The sequence below is a fragment of the Monopterus albus genome, unplaced genomic scaffold (genome assembly GCF_001952655.1).
Source record: "Monopterus albus unplaced genomic scaffold, M_albus_1.0 scaffold213.1, whole genome shotgun sequence".
Classification (NCBI taxonomy): Eukaryota; Metazoa; Chordata; class Actinopteri; order Synbranchiformes; family Synbranchidae; genus Monopterus; species Monopterus albus.
Window position 1 is genome coordinate 197,857 of NW_018128093.1, and position 21,923 is coordinate 219,779.

The following is a 21,923-nucleotide window of genomic DNA, read 5'->3' on the forward strand; positions in this document are numbered from 1 at the left end:
AAACAGAAGCGATAAGTAGCAAGCAACAACTCTGGTAGCTAAGCAGCTCGAGAGCATGGTTCAAATCCCAAATGAAAGTGGGAGAAAACATTGTGTAAACCAGAGTCCCAACATATTGACATGGCATCCTGCTGTGTTTAAAACCTTTGTACAACACTATGACAAAGGCATCAACAGCAGAATCACCTGTGATAAAGACAATAAGATCACTATAACCTTAATCCATACTGTTCACTCAGCACATTGGGTCCCTCTGGTATAAAGTGATCCATTAAAAATTCAGTGTCTCTTTTAGCTTTGTTGTGGAAGATGTTGACTTGCTTACCTTTTGGACAGTGAATGTCCGTATGACGTATTCGGCCAGTGGTTCAGTTTCTATCAGGGTCACCTTGATGTCTCCATACACCTCTGTCTCATCAGGCCAGTAACGCACACACTTCACCTGGACAAGATGATTTCCATTTATACTGTGCATTTAGATGGTCATTATCACCCAATGAGAAGTAACAGAATGGGGTGAGATCAAGACGATCACTACAAATAATATAAGAAATGAATAATTATTAAGGGTCATGCCATTCGATAGCTGGTTATCACTTGTTATCAGGACTGTAGTTATAGGTCAGTAGGGCCCTACTCCATCACATAGTTGGCTCAGTAGATCGTTACCACACAACAGACCTTCACTGTTATGGTTCCGATAATAAACATGGAGTGGACCAGGCTTAGGCACAGAAACCACTTGGCTTTCTTCATCAAACACGCATGAACATACACATGCATTTTGTAATCCCTTCATTGATGAACTCACCCTGCCCACCTCCACCAGGTTGGTAACCATGACGATAGAGGCTGAGTTTTCCTGCCAGACCATCCTCCAGAAATCCCTCACCGTCTCCTGCATGGGCCCTGACACAAGCAAACACAATTTAGAGATATAAACACACCGACAGCACACAAACACACACATATACAACACATAGACATGAACAGGGAAACATACGTGCATGCACACACACACTTTCACACAATATCAATCCCAGGTAGTGGTTTGGGGGTCTGAGGTAATGGGGTCTTAAATTTGTCAGTGGGATTTTATACAGCAGCTCAGATTTAGGAGGCTGTGGTAATAGCCTTCCTGCCCGAAAGGACGACATTTACCAGGTGGTTGCTGCACACACGCACACACACACACACACACACACACACACACACACACACACACACACACACACATATATATAGATCTCTTGTGAGGACAGTCATTGACATAATGCATTCCCTAGGCCCTCACCCTAAGCCTAACCATGACAACTAAATGCCTAACACACAACCCTTCTCCTAACACTAAACCTAATTCTTTGACACTAAAACCAAGTCTTGACCCTCAAACAGCCCAGTGAAGGGGTCTGAGAAAATGAGGACCAGCCACAATGTCCTCACTCTAATGGTATAAAATTCAAACTGCTGGCCATACACGTACACACACGTTTGAATTTTCACAAATGTAGAATCACACAGCCTTCTCACACACACTTATCACATCACTTTAATTACCTTGTGTGGCGATGTAATGTCTGGGTCTGTGGTACCCCTGTGAGACAGGAAGAAAAGACAACATAATAATATCTCCATACTTTCACCTGTATCTTATTCCTTCCCAAGTTTCCGTTTTCCACCTAAATGTCTAAATGTTCTCTATTTATAGTTAGACCTTGTGTTGGTTCCTTCTTTCACCTCCTCCTATCCTTCCTCTCTTCCCCAGGTTGTCCATGTTTTCTTTGTACCATCTTGTTTCTATTATTTCTCCTTCTGGTCCTCCCTCTGTCTGTATTCACTCCTATTTCTGCCCTTCCATCATTTCTTCTCACAGGTCTTCTTTTCCTTTTGCCAATCCTCCCTTTTCTCCTGCTGATGTGATTCCTTCTTCTTTCTCCTTTTGAATTTTCTCATCTTCCCTCACTTCTTTCCTTCTCACTCCCTCCTAAAATCAGTTTCTCTTTCTTCATCTTCTCATTCCTTCTGCCAGTTTCTCTCCCTCCTCTTCCTCCTATCCTGTCATTTTATTTGTTCCATCTCCCTCCCTAGTCCCTTTACTCCTCTCAGAAACATAACTCAAGGTTGTTTTCAGAATAAACATCTGATTAAATAAGAGAGATGTTAATTTTCCCTCCATGGAACAGATGAAAAGCGAAGACTCTCCAACCAGTGACTGTCCCTGTTTTGTCTCTGCAGACCCCTCCTCACCCCTGACACCTATGGGACACGCATCCTAGAGGAGATAAACACATTTATCGCTTTCATGTTGTCATTAAGAGCACGTTGAAAGCATGGCGTTCGCTTCATAGAGGGGATGTGCTGTTATGATTTTAATTTTCCAGTTCTTCCACTTTGTTTTCATCTTCAGAAGTCTTATCTGTGGAGACTGACTGAAGGTATGCATTCCGAATCAAATCCATTAAGTCCGTTATTACAACAGCCACACACAGAGGGCAGAGAGGACAGCAAGAGAAAACAAAATGATGGATGGCTTTCCTTCTTTGTGTACCTGACACCAACAGTTATATTTTTACTGCATTTAAATACGCATGCAAATGGAGTTCTATCTTTGTAAAATACAAAGGTGAGTTTTTGAAAAAAATGAGGACATTATCTTCATAAAGAGGAGACTCACATCTATGTAGTTGGCGTTGATGTAGTCAGAGTGGGGGTCTCCGTCCAGCGGCTGCAGTCGGACTCTGGTGTGATCGTCTGTGGGGTCAGATAGCACAAAAGTACAACAGGCCTAAAGTTACATTTACCCACAGATCGGAGCAGCTAACTGACTGGATGGGGAACCAACCATATAACTAACCAGGGTCCAACACATGGAACTGTCTGATCCACAAATCTAACAATACTGGTTGTTTTAAGTTTTAAAATTACCCACATTTGTTTTTCATTAACAAGCAACTTCTTGTAGTTGTGCTAATCATGACTGGCCTCTTTCAGATAATTCAGGGTAACAGGACAAACACGGTTCCATTATGAGCTGTTGCTATAAGCCAGTACCGATCTCTACTAACAAATAATCCATAATAACCAATAAACCTGAAACAACATGACCAGCAAAGGAAAATCTTAGATTTTCATTCTGGTTGCTCTTGAAGGCTTTGCTTGATGCTTGCTGGATTATGTAAAGTTCTCAGTGCACAGAGCACTAAAGGCAAAAAATGTATTTTTAGCTAAAGAGAATCTCACTTTAAACATATTTCTAATAGTCCCTTTGCAATTAACTCATCATAGTCAGTGCTGCACACAAACATCTGCTTTCAAGCTGTGAAATAAAGTAAAACCAAAAGCAGCCACCCTGATTTTCAAACGAATAGTCGTCACTACCATTTCAAAACTGTGACATTACATTTTTATGGTAACACATTATTACAGTAAAAATATTAAATGAACAGTCTTCCATGTTATTTCTTTAATAAAACATACAAGAAACACAATAAATGATGCTTTAAACATCAGATGAGCCAGTCACTGCGGTGTGGGCCACTGTCAAAGCACATGTCACCTAAATTAAATCTGCTTTTTCTTTTTTCCAATTGAATGTCAATTATTTTGTTCTGGGCTCTAATAGCCAGCCATAGTAATAGGACACATACTTTATGGGGCTGATTATAGTTAATGGCAGGCAGTGATTTTGTGTAGTTGTAACGTGGCAACGACAGGTAATTGCAGATGAAGCAGACATGATTGAGTCTGATTATCTCTATTTTTCCCTCTTAATCTCAGTCTATTTCTTTCTCATGTTTTAATATGCTTCAGTTCCCCCCGTACAGTATATACAATGAATAAATATACTATACTAGATACTGCTGCCATTTCTTTAACATTTTTTAAGAATGATGTCAACAGGAAAGAGGATGTGAATGGAGCTCAGGAAGAAAATGAAGAAGCTGGAAAAAAAACCTAAAAAGAAGGATAGGCAGAAAAAACTGGCAACAGAGAAGGAAATAAAAAGGGATCACTTCTGTTTGTTTGAAGTCACTGAAATGCTAATGCATACGACTTTACTGACTGCAAAGCTACGGCGGGGTGGAACCCATCTTAATGCGCAGCTAGCTGGCTATAATTAGCTGGCCAACTAGTCTGGTTAGACTGTTAGGCACAGGGAAGACTTCTGAACGGTGTTAGAAAATGTCAAATCTACATTTTTACTCCAACACTTCAGGTTTCTACTTTTGATGGAATAGACCGTCCCTCTTGAAATTCCCAAGTAGGCATTTGAAAAGCTAATTATACACCGAAAAGGTGTATAGTTTAGTATATAGTAGCAGGCAAAAGTCATTTTGTAAAAGCCAGACTCTTCCCCCCCCCACTTTGGATCACCGAGCAAATTCACATGTCTCTGCCTCAAAAACAGAGCTTTTATGTGAGCAGCTCCACTGTGTGGTCAATGACTCATACCTTCAATTGTAACCCATTTCCTCTGTGTTTATAGTGGGGGCATGGGAGCAATCATTTTGTCAAGTAGGCGTTAACATTTTATGTTTTTGGTGAACATGTTAGAATAGATGTGTAAATTTTCTATTCAAGGCTGGTACCAATGTGGCTTCCAGTGGAGCAAAAAAAAAAAAATAATAATAATAATAATAAAGCAGCAGCAGAGAACTGCAGAGAAGCCAACTCTGAGCCTTTATTTAAAATCTTTTAGAATACACCTGAATATGATATAGCTCTGATAAAGACGATCATTTGCAGCTGAAAGGGTCAGAAAAGGGCTGATGATAATTACTATAGTAAAAATACTATTTTCAGAGTTAAGAATGAACTTCCTCCTTCAGCTGAATTACCACTATGACAACTGCACAAACCATGAGATGTGGTTGAAAGCTCCAAATGGACCTGGCTTTTAGATGTTCTTACATTTTTTGTCAAACCTAGTGATACAGTTTACAAGTAAATTTAAACGCATATACACCAACAAAGTCGTTTGGGGTAATGGCAGTACAGGTTTAAAGCAACAAGCACATCATTGAGTCTTAAATTCACTGTCTAATGCTTGGAATCAATTTGTGAACCTCAGTTAACAGAGTCCAACTACAGCATATAGTGATTTGGCAGTTAATCTGGTACAGTCTAATCCAACAGTCTTGGAGTAAATCCTCCTTACGAGGGTGAGGATGCTCAGGTGGTGTTCAAACTGTTTCCGAGAGATGCTGATTCAACTGTGTGATCATTTTGGAGGACGCATTTCATTCAGGTGTTTGTTGTTTAGCGTCACTCATTCCACCACATAGAACTTCACCTCCCCTCACTTTTTGATGCATTGTATGAAAATATCTTGCTCGACTGACACTAAATAATATCACTGCATATAAATTGTTTATACAGAAAGCTGCATACAACACATGCAGTGAATCTGCTGCCTGATTATCATTTCTAGGATCACCTTGAGGACAATTATTTGAACAGCTTTCATCTGAGTAATTTTTCAGCTCTGGCTGAGCAGCAACAATGACAGCAGAAGTGGAGTCATGCTGCCATCATTGTTGCCGGGACAAGATACTGTCATCAACTATCAGCTCTCTTTCCATCACACACACACACACACACACACACGTTCCATGCAAAAACAAACACAAAAGGCGGTAGCCTGCCATGCTTCTGCTCTTTCCCCTCCCTCTCTCTCACTCCTCTTCTTCTGACTTCTACCACTTCTCCCTTCTCTCCGTCTCATCTGCCTCTTTCATTTGCTGAATTTTCCTCCTCCTTTTCTGGGCTGATATTGTGAACCATCTCTGCCTGCCCCTCATCCTCCTCACTTCTCTCCCTCCCTCATCTTCCTTCATTTACCTTTTCTCTCCTTCTCCCCGTTTCTTGCCCAGTACTGCCTTGATCCTTCAGACAGCAGTAATTACATGAGCCTAGTGTCAGAGGCTGTCATAACATGAGAGCCACCCATCTAAGTATGGTGGGAGGGAGGGACCTTTCCCACTTCTCTCTTCCCAGCAAGGGGAGCTTCTAATTGGGCTGAAATAGCAGGAGGTACTGGCTTGCAAACACTACAGATCTGGATACAGGCCACAGGTTTGAAGAGGCTGTGTGTGAGTGAATGAGAGAAAGAGAATTAAAGATTATTTTTTAATTAGTGTAATGTTCTGTATGTGTGCACATGTGTGTGAACAAAGAACACAAAGTTGAAGACAAACTTTGGAGTAAAACCATCAACTGTAAAAACCACACACATCATGACAGATCCTAGAAGTGAAGGCACTATTACACAATTGCCCCCTGGTGGCCGGTCACCATATAGCTCCCCCCGTGTTGGCAAATGGGACATGAGCCACAGTAAAAGCTCAAAGTACAAATCAGATACATTTTTCCCCCCGAGGTGATTTCTATGGTTTTTCATAGATATTATCCCATCGATATGTGCACAAGTAGTCATTTTTCTGGCAAGTTTGTTTTTAATGCATTTGTTGATATAAAAAGAGGCATATTTCAGTTAATTTCACAGCTTTGACTGGATGCTGTCACTCTACTTCTGGTCGCTACTGCGTAGAATATGGTTGCAAAAAAACAAGATGGCAGCTGCTGTGTTCAAGACATTTTGGCTTCATATTTGCCTAGTGGTGATGTGATGTCAACTGTATATGTGTCAATGGGTCAAACAAAAAAACAAACCACAACTTCAAATACACATGTTGGTATCACTTTGGAGAAACCTCGGCGATTACATTTCCACTCAGATAAGATTTATGTTCCCAACTTATCCTCAATGCAAATACATATAAATACATACATATTTACATAAATACATACAAACCTAATGCTAAATCCAATATCATATAAAGTCTTAACTATATGGATGAGTGATGCAGGTCTAGACCAATATACTTGAATCATATAGGCTATTTGTTCAACCCTGTCTCCTAGATCTTGATTTGTAGATACAGATGTATAGAGTAGATACCAGACACGTACACAGGCTCATGTTTGCATCTTTAGCACTGGTCTAACAACAAAGTCAACCACAAGCTGTGGTGTCCAAGGGCAAAGGGTCACAAGACCATTACTCATTAATGAGCTCCACATCTCTGCTGAGTCTCCCTCTCCTCATAACCTTGTAACTCCCCCCCACCTCCTCCTTTCCTCTTCTCTCTGCTTTCAGGTTGGTTCCACTTTCTCTCTCTCTCTCTCTCATCTTTTTTTCTATCCACTTTTCTCCCAAGTCTTGTCATTACCCCGGCAGCCACTGTAAAAGTTTGGCTGGGGAAAACTTGTTAACTTGAGAGGTCCAGAAAAGGCCAAACAAAATACACTTCTGTGTTTTTATCTTGGGGGGATTCACAGGGGCAGCCGAATGCAGCAGAGAGCTGCAATTTGGAGGCATCAGATTGGGTTGTATGCAGTGAAAGCCTGCACACAGTGGCAGTACACAGGAAAAATGAGCAGGAGCCACCAGTGCCTAATGACTGCTGTCGTAACACAACAGCAAGCAAGAGCAGCTGCTTTTTGCTTGCTCTTAAAAATCAAAGGTCATGATGAAGATTTATAACATACATCATCAAACTTAAGACCCAATAATAGACTGCAAATACCTTAATTGGAGCAGGGGATAATTCATGAAGTCATTATGCTTCAGTTTAATGAATATATTGCCCTTTTATTGCTTTATAAGGCCAGTGTCTATTCTAGATTGTTCTCGCTTGATGAGGCAAAAAGACATTTAAGAAGTACTTAGGTTATGTAATACCAAATCCTCCATTAAAAGCAGTACTAATGGTATATGTCTACCCTGCATACCCCAAACCGGATAATACTGCAAAGTTGAAATGATATTTACTGAACTGTGTATTAGAGATCAGCCGGGCTCTTTCTTCTATAAAGTTTCAGCTTCTTATACTTTCTAGAACTAACTAAAACTAACTATTCCTAGACATTAGTGTTGTCACAATACTGGACTATAACTTCAATGACACCTTGACAAATGTTAATATACTATTTTGAATATCACAGGGAAAAACTGACATGACTAAGGGTATAAAATTTAACATTTAAATAAAAGACAAGTATAACAAGGCTTTAACCTGAAAACAAAAACCTTTTATTGGTTCGTAGCAGAAACCAGCAGAATGACTGTAGTACTGTAGATATTACCAATACATGTTTGTACATTTGTCTTTTTTTTTCCACATTACTTAAAACAATATTCTTCTTGTGGTAGTACACATGTTCAAGAGCCTCTGAAACTTTGAAACTTACTAATTAAATACTGTCGTATCAACTGAATCTCTGCTGTCTGAAGCCTTTTCCAGACACACACTGACACCCCAAAATGACCTACACATTACGTGGGGGAGCTGTATGTGAGAACATAAATGTCTGAGGTCAGTCCGCACAACACAGTTTGTTGATTTTTATGAAAATGATAGTGTAAAGTTAGAGCAAGGGATGTCCTGATCCAGTTTTTTGTCCCAGACACCGATGCTTCAAAATTAAGGATCCGCCGATAGATATTCATATTTACCTACAGTAAATGTTCATTAAATAGCCGACTTATTGAAACTGAAACTAATCTGGCACATTGTATTTCCAAATACTAGACTCAGGTCCTAGATCAGTCCAAAATATTAATGTACTTAAAACTATTGATATGAATAAAAGAATAACTGGGAGATGGACAACAGAACTACAGATTCATTATATGGCAGATCCTAACTACTACTTTGTACCCATATGTGAACAAAGTTTGTGTAACCAGTCCACTTTAGATATCCCAGTTTGACAGTTTCATAATGCCACATTAACAAAAGGTGGCGGCTATCGTAGCACCACTGGACACTGTTACTTATTCGATGAAAACAGGATGTTATCAAAGGTTCTGCAGAACTGAATGTCAAGTGAAAATCAAACCTATCTCTATCCTGAATAGCAGTGTGACAAAGCCTTAGTGGCTAGGGAAATCGACTTGGCAGCTAAAATATGATGTGACTGAAACTCTGGTGGCTTAGAGTTTTGTTTTTACAAGCAGCAGACAAATTAATTGCAGGGTCATTGATACTGAACAAAAATCCTATCAACCTAATGCAGATATATGGTCATTTGAACTATAAAACCTCTACTCACCAACTTTTTTATTTCACAGTGTTGAAAAGAGTTAGAAAGAGTAACAGAGCTCAATTGTTGGAGAGAGAATAATTTAATGCTTCAGTATGCTCATTAGGTTTTATTTGACAACGCTAGAGAGAAAATACAGCAGGTAATACCATAGAACGACTGCAATGTAGACACGATGGGAGATCTCTGCTACTAAAATATTGGACCTCACAACCCCATTTTGAATGATACCCCCTCTTAATTCTTCTACTTCCTGTGATGGAGGTTAACGAATCATCAGCATAGAGCAATCTAAGAAACACAATGTCATTGTCTTCACTCTTTGTCACTCACACTAAATTCTCAGAGGTATTTTGTGATAGCATAAGTACCCACATGTACAGAAACATATCAGGCAAATGTTTAAAACCAAGTGTACTTGTTAACTACACTGCTGAAGCTAGGCATAGCTCGGTTAAACGTCAACATAAACAGATCGAGGTGGTATTTCACAGAGAAGAAGAAAAATGCTCACACTAGCGAGTTGAAACTGCTGAACAAGATGTTTCACTCCTCTGTCCTCTCCTTCCCTCTCATCTCCTCGCCTCCTTTTTCAGTAGCCACTAAGCAGGAATTGTGTCTGTCACAGATATACTTAATCAGTTAGCTCCCTATGGAGCTCGGCTCACTCACGGCATACACTGCACTGTCAGCGCCGCTCAAGGCATTAGGGAATTTAATAGCATATGTGATTGAGTGTAAGAGTGAGTGTGTGTGTGTGTGTGTGTGTGTGAGAGAGAGAGACTGAATGCTAAGTGTGGTTAAAGTGTGTTTTTTGTTGTGTCCCTCTATACATGCATGTTCTGGAGCATCTTTAGGATGAGTGTTGAAAGGTGTGTGTGTGTGTGTGTGTGTGTGTGTGTGTGTGTGTAATTTTGAAAGCATTCAAGCAGTGTTGCAGTGCTGAAGTGATGTGTGTTCCAGTGTCAGCAATTATGTATGCATGTGTGTGTGTTGCCCCTGTGTCAGTTTGTTTGCAAATCTTTATGCGTGTGTGTGTTGTAGAGTATTATAGTGTGTAATAGCCTATTAAGACCAAAGCTTCCTGCAGCTGATGTGTCAAACAACTCAGTATGTTGTCGACTTACACATGCACACTTGTACACACAAACACACACCTCAAAATGCTGTAACCAGCTGTTTGAACGCTGTCAGGAGCAAAACAGAGAAATGGATATGAATGAAAGAGAGACGGACAGAAACAGGGAGGGAAGAAAAACAGCAGCCTCTCTACACTGAGACCATCTAGGTTTGCAGCTCCATCCTCAGTTAATTTAGCCTCTGATACATGTTTCTTGTTCTTCTCTTTAGTGCTACATGTAGCTGGTGGTTTAATAAAACATCCAGAGACTATTGCATCTGCTCTGAGGATCAAGGATGGAAGAGGTAGCTGGAGGAGCCATGAGCGCAATCTTTGCACTAGTCTTTTGCAGGCTCACATGCCCCTTTATCAGAAGTCAGTTGGAGACTGGATGCTTCTTATGAAGGAATGGACATGTCATGTTTCATAGAACATATTTTATCTTTTCCTCATCTTATTTGGGGAGAACTAAGACACCAGGAAGATACACAAGTAAGGGAAATGTGGGCTCATATGCGCGACTTGGGAAACAGCCACAGAGTACAGAGCGAAAAGGTTTGCTGGATTAGGAGTCAAACACTGGACCCGTTCACAGGTGTTTGACTCCTGAAGGAATTTTTTTTATCCATGACTGTTTTAACTATGTTTAAACAACCATGACAACAGATGTTATTCCCATCAGACCCCTTAAGACAAAAGAGTTGTGACACTGAGGGGTCAGAAATGCCACTCTTATTTTAACCAAAACCTTTATCTTTTTCTAAACCAAGTAGTATTGGTGCCTAAAGCTAATATTTGATTGTCAGGGTAACCCTGGTTCTCTGAAAATGGACAGGTGAAATACTGAACTGCCTTTGTGTATGAAAATGTGCTATATAACTAAACCTGTCTTGCCTATGTTGTCATTAAGGTTAGACAACTTCAACCACTTCTGTCACGAGCAGCACACCATCTCCTGCATCCACTGGGTTTAACATGAGATTGACCTTCAGACCCAGAGTAAGTAAGAATAAAGCTCTGTGTTGATTACCTATAGTCTTCCCCTCCCTCTACAATAACACAGGACATGGCTAAGAATCATCTTGAAAGCAGACAGGTTTTCAGGCCTCTGCATATTTACCTACAACAAATCTTCTTTTCTTTCCTGTGGCTGAAACACGTCAGCCTACTGAGCTGTTAGCATATCACCCTCTTTCCTAGTGACCAGCTGGCACTCTCCTTTCTCATTAGTTTGTTAGTCTGAGAAACATCTCTTCTTCAGTCTCATGACTGTAAATATCTGCCTGCAGCAGGCCATTCACAGGCCTGATCAAGGAGGAAATCAGCATGTAATGGTGGCATGACAGCAGCAGTAACTCATTAGGTACACAGTGTTGTAGTACTCGAGTCCGGGACACAGACTTGAGCACTGACTCGAGTGATGACTGCATTCGGACTCAGAAGTTGAAGAGGACGAGTCAGATTATTTATCGTTTTTGTAATAGGCTATAATAATTTAGCATGAAGTACTGATATTAAAGCCTGTACACACTTCACATTTCTATAAACGATCTTTATGCATCAAAGAGGTTCCATTAACCGAATACTTTCCATAACTGACAATTTTTTATTAATGCTGGAAAAATCTGAAGGCCGTCCCTCAGTTTGGCAGATCAGAACACAGAGGGTGATCTACACTAACTTAAAGTTAGGCTATATGGTTGCTATGGCATTCAGAAGAAAGGTGAAAGCAGAGGAACTGATGTGGTGGATGAAGGACAGCAGACCTACTCAATGCACCTTGCTTTCTGGGAGCTGACAGCCCATTAATGAGCAACGGACTGGAGGCAACGGGGCGTTTATTTAACTGCTATAGATCACAGAGGGGTACAGCTGCACCTCTGGTGCAGAAGGAGGGCACACAGTGGATTCCTCCTGGTGAAATGACTGCATCAGGATCAGGAAATCTCACATACGGAGGAACTTCTAATCACTTCCAGAGAGAAATGCTTCAAGTCCAGCTGGCAAGTCCAGTGTCCAGTGCGGCAGCAGAGTGCAGGTTCATCTCTAAGCGTAAGCTTAGAGGCGATCGAGCCTTCGTAGATGCTGGTCCTAAACTCTGGAATGATTTACTGCTGTCCATTAGACAAGCCTCTACCCTGTCTGTCTCTTTTAAAAACTCATTTATTTTCCCTGGCATTTTGATATTTTATTTTTGTGTTGATTTTAGTCATTTTTTATATTGATTATATTTTATATTGTTGTTTGTTGGTTTATACTTTATACTGTTTTATTGCAATGTACAGCACTTTGGTCCACTCGGGTTGTTTTTTAGTGCTTTATAAATAAAGTTGGTATGGTATGGTATCTGCTTTATGTGGTGTTCACATGATAAGTGGCTGCATATCAGCTTGTTCAGTATATTAATTATTTAAAGAATGAGATAAAATGAATGTTTTAAATGCTATTAAATGTCTCAAAAACTAAATTAAATTGAGGGGTAATAATAAATTATGACTGTGACCTCTGCAGTGCAGTGTTCAATTGTGTTTAATGTAGACCTTGATGACTGTGACTCAGGTAACAGGGACTCAGATTATTCTTTGGTGACTTGAACTTGAACACTGGGAAGTCCAGACTTAACTCAGACTCAGAGAAATTTCTTGAGAATCAGTCCACTTCTTCCTGTTGTTCAAAGCAGAAATCCAAGAAGAAAATGCCACAACAGCAGCCCAATGCCCCCTTTTACTGCCTTTTAGGGCAGCTAGGTCTAGTCACACTGAATGGGTGGCTCAAAAGAAAGTTAAAACCCTTATTCACTGTGTATCTTATCAATGTCTAGACAGCAGCACATCTAATTAATTCTGATTCACTCATCAACAGTCAATTATCACACACTGTCATTGATCGCAGCTCGTCATTAGCAGCTATCAACGAATATCCAATTGTCAACCCCCTGAAGTTTTAGAAAGATGAAAAGTAATCTGTCATAATCCTCCACTTTCTAATTAAAAATCCAATCATCCAACACTTGATGCTTTTTTGGTAATAAACAGAAATAGCAAAAAAAAACAAAAAAACAAATAACGTTCAAATTCTGTAATAGTATTATGTCACTGTTACCCCCAACTGCTTCTGAAGAGGAACAATGATTAACAGCAATCACCATCAACAGTATCAATAACACCACCGCTGGCATTAAGGCTCTGCCTCATTATCACCATTATCTGTGCTCGTCTTCTGCTGAGAGCTGCAACAGAAACCATGTCATCATCTGGTGACGGGGGGTCTGGCAAACAAATCTTTCCTTGGGAGTCCTTTTCTTTTTTACACTACAGCTTTAGTCTGCTGACTCAAAGTAGAGGAAGCAACATGAGAGAAGAAAAATGGAGGTCAACTCAGTAGTGGAAAGTGCCACCACAACTAAAATCAGTTTTGTTTTTGACTTTTATTAATGAAAGCCCTTGACAGCATACTTTTGTGCACTTTTGATCTAGGGCTAGACTTAATGGTTCGGCTTTGGTCACTTTGACCCAAGAAAAATACTGCCTGCTGCAGCAGGCAGTGAGGCAGGCTACGCCACATCTTCATCTTATTTTGTTTTTAAACACAGTAATACTGTGCCTTTGTGTTTGTTGCTGTTGTGCTGTTCATCTGACCTGTCGTAGCTGCACTAGCAGCCCCTCCCACAGCAGCATGTTGGCTGCTGTCCTCCTCCTCTCCTACATCTCTATCTCCAACTTTCTCTTCCTGAACCTGAAGCTTGGGAATATTTGAAAAGATAACTGCATCGCTAATCGCACTGACTGAGCTGATTATTCCACTGGACTGAGGGAGCAAACAGAGTTTAAGAATTAGCATTAACATTATTTAGAGAGCAGTCCATATACTCATCCATGCTATAGCACCTCGACAACAGCTGTAACCTCATGTTAGCTTAGCTACCCTTACTAGCTTGCACCAGATTATTAGAAGAGTTGGATCTCTGCAACTGGCAGTGCTGTGCCAAAAACACAGAGAGGAGGAGCTGTTCACAGACGGTCTGTTGTCTGGGTGTGTGGGAGAGGGACACAGAGAGAGAGGGGCAAGGAGCAGCTGAGCGAAACAACACACTGTACGCAGATGAAACAGTGAGGGGAAATTCTTCTGTAGTTAATTGATCGTGGATCACCTGCGTACCTCTCTCTGATAAAGTTTATGCGAGAGAAACACGTGACATCACTTGAGGCACTTTATCAGACTTCATAAATCTCCCTCTGGTGCCATGATGCTCCCCATGCACCTATAAACACAATGGGAGATGTAAAATTGGTGGCTCCCCTATTAAGGCTGTTTAAGTCTCTTGCTCACAAAATGTACTTAATGTAAATGTTTCAGAACAAAATGCTCGTCATGAGAAAAGAGATGTCTAAGTAGGACAACAAACAAAACAAATTCTTCATACTGTAGGTCCACAGGTAGAATAATCTCACATGAACACTACACTGCTGCAAGCAATCAAGCACAAGCTAGACTGCTGTGATGTGTACAAGCCTGAGTGTGGGCTGGAAATAGGTGTGTGCGTGTAGATTGCAGGTACAGGACTTTGTTATTCACTGAATTTGTGAATGCTACCATGGGCGTACATAGTGTGTTTATTTGTATAACTAGTGTGCATGTGTGTGTGTGACACAGAGAAAGAGACAGCCTGGGAGATGCTAATATTTGCTGTGGTTCTTTGGTCAAACACTTCAGAAGCGTTGTTTGGCATTCTGACTTCAGAGCAGCTCGGCAGACGTGTTGAGAATCAGCACCAGAGAAGATAAGAAAGGAGGAGGGAAGACATACTGTGTACAGCCGCATATGAAGCTAACACACACACACACACACACACACACACACGGCTACGCTTGATTTTTAAACCTTCCCTCTTAGCTTCACACACACACACAGAAACAAGATGCCCTTACCCTCTCTAGCTTTTCCTCTCTGTCTCACATGCACACAACCATACACAAAAGCTCTGCTTTAATGAGAAGCAGCATGATGCAGGGGGGGCATACTGATTATGGCAGCAATGCTTGGAGGTGTAATACTGGGTGAAGGGTGTGTGTGTGTGTGTGTAGTAACACTGCCTGGCAAAGACTGACAGCCTGTATAATGATTCTCATTCACCAGTACACATTAGTGAATGGAAAGAGGGCGCTGGGGTGAGTTTTTATGAACATGTGTGTGTGAGAAGAGAGGCAGAGAAGAACAAGAGATAGTGAGAGTAGGTCAAAACAATGAGAGGAAAAAAAGGGAGAGAGGCACTGGTGGACAGAGTGACAGATGCAAAGAAATACAGTGAATGGATTAATTTCAAAAAGGAAGTCACAGACACAGACACAGAGAGAGAGAGAGAGAGAGAGAGGGCTCAACAGAGGCAGAAAGAAAGTGGACAGAAAGGGGGAAAAGAAAAATGACAGAGACAAAGCTAAAGACACAGAGAACATAAAAGAAAGTGAGATGATGAGAAGAGCAGGAGCACACAGGACCAGCAAGCTATGATCAGGCCAAACCTGAAACAGGTAACTGCTGAAAGTATTTTCGCAGTCTGTTTCACCTATACAAAGAGCCAAAGTACTGTATGGAAGTGTGTTATAGCTGCTAATTAGCAAGTAATGCATAGACGCAGTGAGTGAGTGTGCCTGAGTGCACGTGTTTTTGTGACAGCTCAGACTCTTGATTGATTGATTTCAGCTGAGTTTCTTACTGTCTCTGTACTTTAAGTCATGAAACTGTGGGATGTTTCTCACCAGCTAAAACCTTTCCAGTTCACACAAACATCCTTGTGTCAGTTATCCTTCATCCTTTTACAGTTACTTCCTCTCTTTTGATTGTTATGCACCCTCTTACCCAAAAATGTTGCATTTGTTTGCTCTAAACATAACTTTATAGTGGAAACATAATGACGCAGAGAAAGACTGTAAAGTTCAGTAACTAAAAATGATGGACAAGGACACTTGTTTCTCAAGCATTCAACAAAATACTAGTTATTTCTTGCAGCCTATGAGTTTTTAAGTTTTCTACCAGTCGGTCTTGCAGAGAGTATAAGTGCAGCAGTAGCTGAACAAGCATGTATTTGAAAAGTAGGTATATCCGCATTGGGGAAGGCAAATGTTACTGGCTTACAGGGGGTGAAGGGAATCAAAACTCCCCAGGGTTAAATGACTTAAAGACATTAAAACAATAGACAGCTTGTCTGAGAGGAATATGCTCTAATCAATAAAAAAAACCCTTAGAATTTTCTGAGTTTTATTGTGTAGTATTCCCACTGATAGAAAAAAGCAGCACTATGAAGAAATCAATGAGCAAATCAATGGCCATTACAAATGTGCAGGTTAGACAGACTGTTTCTGAATGTTATATTAAATAAACACCTTTTTCACTTCAAACTCCAGGTTTTTTTAAGCAGCTTCAGAGAAAGAAGTGCTGGCATCATCTGAAACATAATGAAAGCAAGGAAGAGCATCAGGTGTCGGTGATAACCAGCCTCAGAATAAAACATCCTGGTAGCCCATCTAAAGAACTTTTCCCAGGAAACATTTATATTTCAGAAAAGGAACTGACAGATGAAATATAAACCTGTTTTCTTTTTATGTTATACCACCAGTTTAGCCATGGCCTGTATATAAAAAGAGATAACAGATCACCATTTCCTGCCACTCTGCAAAAGTGAAGCCAACACAGGGTCGACCATCTTGCTTCTGTGACTAGATTCCGCTTAGCAGCGACCAGAGGCAGAGCTGTGGTATCAGATTACTGATCAAAACTGTCAAATCATCTGAAATAAACCCCCATTTATATCATCAAATGACTTGTTTAAAACAAACACCAGGCAAATGGCTCCTCGTACACAAATCAACATGATAATATCTCCCTAAAATGACAGAAACCCAGCCATTATCTACTGCTCATCCTGTAGAAGGTCACACCTACGGTAGGTAGGCAGGTACTTTACCTACCTATGAGTCATTTTAAAGTCACCAACCAACAATGTTCAAATCAAATGCTATATCCACTCATTCAGCTTGCCAAAAGTATACGCAAAAATCACCTGGGCCTTGTTTAGTCTGACAAATGTAATTAACACACACACACAAAAAGTGGGTGTGACAATACCATCGTCTTGTTCAATACAATGCCAGATCAGGTAAATAATATATAGTATGTATAAAAAGGTGAGTGAATTAAAAGAAGCTGGAAATGGAAATGTAAAGCTCCTGCCTGTCTTTATTTTTTGAAAACGATTGAACTATGACACCACTGTGTACACTACCATAATCAAACCACCAGTAAGCGTCTACATCAAAACAAACATATGCCCACTGACAGAACCGCAAAGCACAAATATGAAGATGTTACAAACACACAGAAGACAAGGCCATAACCACACACACTTCTTATTCCTCCTCTCAATTCTCCTTGATAACACAGACACACACACACACACATCATATGCAAAAGCACACATGCCCCCTCTTTGGACATATGTAACTGAAATGTCAAGGTAAATAAATCTGTTTATTTTGAGAACATGCATCTGTTGAATTAAGAATGACCATATGGAAAGGTTGTTTTATGAACTGAGGGCTAAGATGGAGAAAAAAAGAAGAAGTGAAGAGGAGGGTAAGGAGAAGAGGCAAGAGGAAATCAAAGCAGACAGATGCCTGTAATGAGGAAACACTATTCTGCTTCGCCTCAACTCATAAAGCATCAGAGGTAATAAGACAGGATGAACGAGTGATGGAGAGGAGAGGAATTAAGAGAAAGTGAGAAAAAGCTTAACATGGAGCATAAGAGAGAAGCTTCGGAGTAAAAGGTAAGAGGGGTAAATTCAAGCTGAAGGTGAAAATCAAGGCTAAAATGTTGGGGGGAAAAATGTTGATGACAATGAGGGAAAAGGAGAGATGGAATGGACAGAAAAGGAAGAGATGGAGTGGACAGAAAAGGGAGAGATGGAATGGAGAGAAAAGGAAGAGATGGAATGGACAGAAAAGGAGAGATGGAGTGGACAGAAAAAGGAGAGATGGAGTGGACAGAAAAAGGAGAGATGGAGTGGACAGAAAAAGGAGAGATGGAGTGGACAGAAAAGGGAGAGTGGTAAAAAAGGAGGAAAAAAGTGAAAAATAAAGATTGCAAGTGAAAGTAGGGTAACAGATTAAAAGAGGTAGACAAGAGAAATGTTTAAATGGGGGGGGGCAGATAAGATGGGGGAGAAAAAGTTGGGAGTGGGGAGATGGGAGACGAGGGGAAGGGTTGAAGAGGCGGGAGGTCAGGAGGGTGGTATATTAGCATCTATTCAGTATGCAGAGAGATTTTAAAAATGGCATCAACCATTTGTTTGGCAGATGGCCGGAGGAAGAGTGTGTTAACACTTCATCTTTCCAAACTGAGCCAGAAGGAGAGACAGTGGAAAGTATGTTTCACTGCGTGTGAAGACGGCAGAAGGAGGGGACAAAAAGAGGTGTGTGACAGAGAAGTCACACAAAGTCAAATGTCCCCACTAGAATAGAACAATCATTATTTTAGGATGAGATCTTACAAGGCCACGCAGCAAATTTCCTTGTAATAGACGGTCGGGTTAGAGGGTCACTGGATGGAAACCAACAAGACCTTCTGTGCGACTGGGTCAGACTTTAACCAGTAAACATAATAATAATCAGCCACAACATTAAAACCACCTGCCTGATATTGTGTAGGTCGCCCCTCTCACCACCAAAACAGCTCTGACCTGTCAAAACCTCATCACCAACGCCCCTGGTGATGCTAACCATCTGACAATCTCCCTCTTAGTGTTTGCACTACTGATTGTACATGGTCATAGCCTATTAGGGTGTACCCTATAGTTTTATCCTAATTACTTTAACACAATCTTCTTATTCTATTTTATTCTACTTTATTCTATTTTAGTTTCTTAAATGGTATGGCTCAATATGACAATAAAAATCTTTGAACCTTTGAACCTTGAACCTCCTGTTCTCTGATTGACATCTGGTGAGGCAACACCTTCATCCACACGATGCACCGGGGACAGCATGAGCACTGACAGCCCCATACGTACTTCATAGCCAGCATTAAGTAGCTCTGCTGAGGGGACAGCATGAGCACTCTGACAGCCCCATACGTACTTATCTATCATAGCCAGCATTAAGTAGCTCTGCTGTGAGATCGGATAACACGAGCTAACCTTCACACTCCACGCACATCAGTGAGCCTTGGGCGTCCACGATACTGTCATCGGTTCATAGGTTGTCCTTCCTTAGAGCACCATTTTAGGTATTGACCACTGCATACGGTGACCACACGGCCTGCGGTTTGGGAGACTCTGACCTGATCTGTTGCTCGGATCTTTATGCTTGCCCATTTTTCCTGCTTCCAGTACAACTTTAAAAGCAGACAGTTCATTTGCTGCCTATCCCACACTTTGACAGGTGCCATTATAATGACATAATCACGATTCTTCACTTCACCTGTCAGTGGTTTTAATGTTGTGACTGAACAGGGTAGATGCCATTTGAACCTCTTCTGCTTTAAGACTCGAGCCTGAACTCTTCCTGCTGCCCTCGTCAGGCTGGAGCTGCTCTTTTGCTTCTGGTTTTCAAAGTGGTTTAAATATTGTTTAAGAAATATGTTAGAAAAAAAGTTTTAAATTCCAACTCTCCTCAGTGAGAATAGGGCATAAAGGAACACTCTTACAAGCAGAACTACACAGGGTATAAAACAAAATATCATCTTTTGAGACTGCTGCTCTCAAGCTCCAAGGTCAAAGTCAGTTCCAAATTTACAGTTCAGTCTGACGGGAGAGAAAAGACAGAAGAATGTTTTCTCCAGTTTTAGCCACAGCCAGTCTGTCTCACTGCATTTCCTCGTTCTAATAAAGACAAGTCCCTTCCCCTGGGGTCTTTAAATGTTTTTTCTCAAGAGAATGAGCCTTTCTACAATTACAACAAGCAAGATAGACAGTTTCCATTACCAGGCCCTTGTAATTAAAGGATTTGTACTAATAGCAAATTTATCATAATTCCTGTTGGCCATCAAGTCCTTGACAGGCAATTTCATTTCAGTGCAATGTTTCATTTTAAAGCCTTCAGGTTAGTGCACGTCTTTGCCCTGACATCTACACCATCGTAATGAGATGCATGGATCTGTGCACGGACACATACATGAACTGCACAATGGAAGCACACGTCCGCAATGTTTCAGACTGTACTGGTCATGTACTGAGAGTGTACTGGTACAGACACACACCTAAATCTTTACTATGAAGAAATGATAAAGTAAAAAGAAACCTGCTTCTCTCCATTCTGACAAAGCCCTGAGGTTGCTTGTACAAAGTAACAAGTACACACATTGCCTCTACAGAACATACAATCAGACAGACCTTATTAGTGCACAAGAAAATCATAGCAAACACTTGACACGTTACAAAACATCATCACAATGGTCAACCTGAGACAAGCACACACGTGCTGTATGCAGTTGGTGCCTCAGTCTGCACATCATTACAGCAGTCTGTCCCCAAAATGAAGCTACACTTTGTCAAAAGTCTCTCTAAATAAAACAGGGGGTGCAGGCTTTGATCATCAGGCAGGAGTTAAATAAAATCCTTCTGCAGACATGATTATTTTTTCATATCATTTCATGTATCATAGAGGTTTAGGAAGTGGGTTTGAATGGACACAATGCTCTGCTTTGATGTAATCAGTCTGTCAGATGCAGTGAGAATGTGAAATGTTCAAGTCGCATGTTAGAACCCCAGCTGGCTCACAGCAAGTGGCTACTTCCGACAGCTTGACACACCCAGAGGTGGATAGGAACACACTCACTGTATGAAGAACCTGTTCTGTCCATGTCTGAGTTTTTGGACCAGTACCAAAGTTAAACTTTTATTATTTTATCTCCTTGAATTTATTAATATACATCTTCATCCAAATAATAACAGTCCAATTTTGATCAAAACAAGGAAACAGTTTGAAACTCCAACTTTAAAGATACACTATCTGTATTCTCCCTCTGTGGCTTTCAATAGACATGGTAAATGGTCTTACACTTGTATAGCACTTTCACACTATTTGGCCATTCACCCATTTGCACTCCCAAGCACTCACACATTCACTCACCGTGACATCATCGGGAGCAACTGGGGGTTCAGCGTCTTACTCAAGGACACTTCACCACGTGGACTGCACAAGCCGGGAATTGAACCATTAATCTTCCAGTTAGAAGACGACCCGCCCTAACTCCTGAGCCACAGCTGCCCACAGCACACTCCTAACATTAAAATCCTGATATTATTTTACCAAATGGCTAACCAGTGAGATCCAGTCATTAAAAATGAAACCAATTAAACCAAACCAACCGAAGCTTCAGTCAGGCTGGACAGACAGACAAAAGTCTAAGTAATGTCCAAAATATCATCAAGCAGCTCACACCCAATAATCATGATAAATAATCAATCCAACCAAACAACTAAAATAAATGACTTCATATAAATCATAGCAGACCAAACCAAACCAGAGTCAACTAAACAACAATAACTATCATACCCAGCAAACGTCCTGCAGGAGTAGTCTGTCTGTCTAACTGCACTACTCACAAGCGATGATGTTGCCATAGCGATTCTTGTTGCGGTTCTCGTCCTTCTTGGCCGTTTCCCAGGGCGCCGTCTGTCCCTCTGCCAGGGCCTGAACAT

General features: G+C 40.8%; 1 protein-coding gene across 16 annotated transcripts in view; it reads right to left on the bottom strand.

The window, feature by feature from the left end:
• ptprt (protein tyrosine phosphatase receptor type T) overlaps positions 1-21,923 on the bottom strand; it is a 366,858-nt gene that overhangs the window by 28,988 nt on the left and 315,947 nt on the right. For 13 of the 16 annotated variants that reach the window (XM_020619049.1, XM_020619048.1, XM_020619050.1 and 10 more), the window contains 5 exons: positions 21,828-21,915; positions 2,675-2,760; positions 1,558-1,594; positions 812-909; positions 326-442 (listed from right to left, as the gene is read on the bottom strand). In XM_020619049.1, the coding sequence (XP_020474705.1) occupies positions 326-442; positions 812-909; positions 1,558-1,594; positions 2,675-2,760; positions 21,828-21,915 (426 nt within the window). The remainder of the gene's footprint in view (positions 1-325; positions 443-811; positions 910-1,557; positions 1,595-2,674; positions 2,761-21,827; positions 21,916-21,923) is intronic. The other 3 variants (XM_020619037.1, XM_020619052.1, XM_020619051.1) reach the window with 1 other exon arrangement.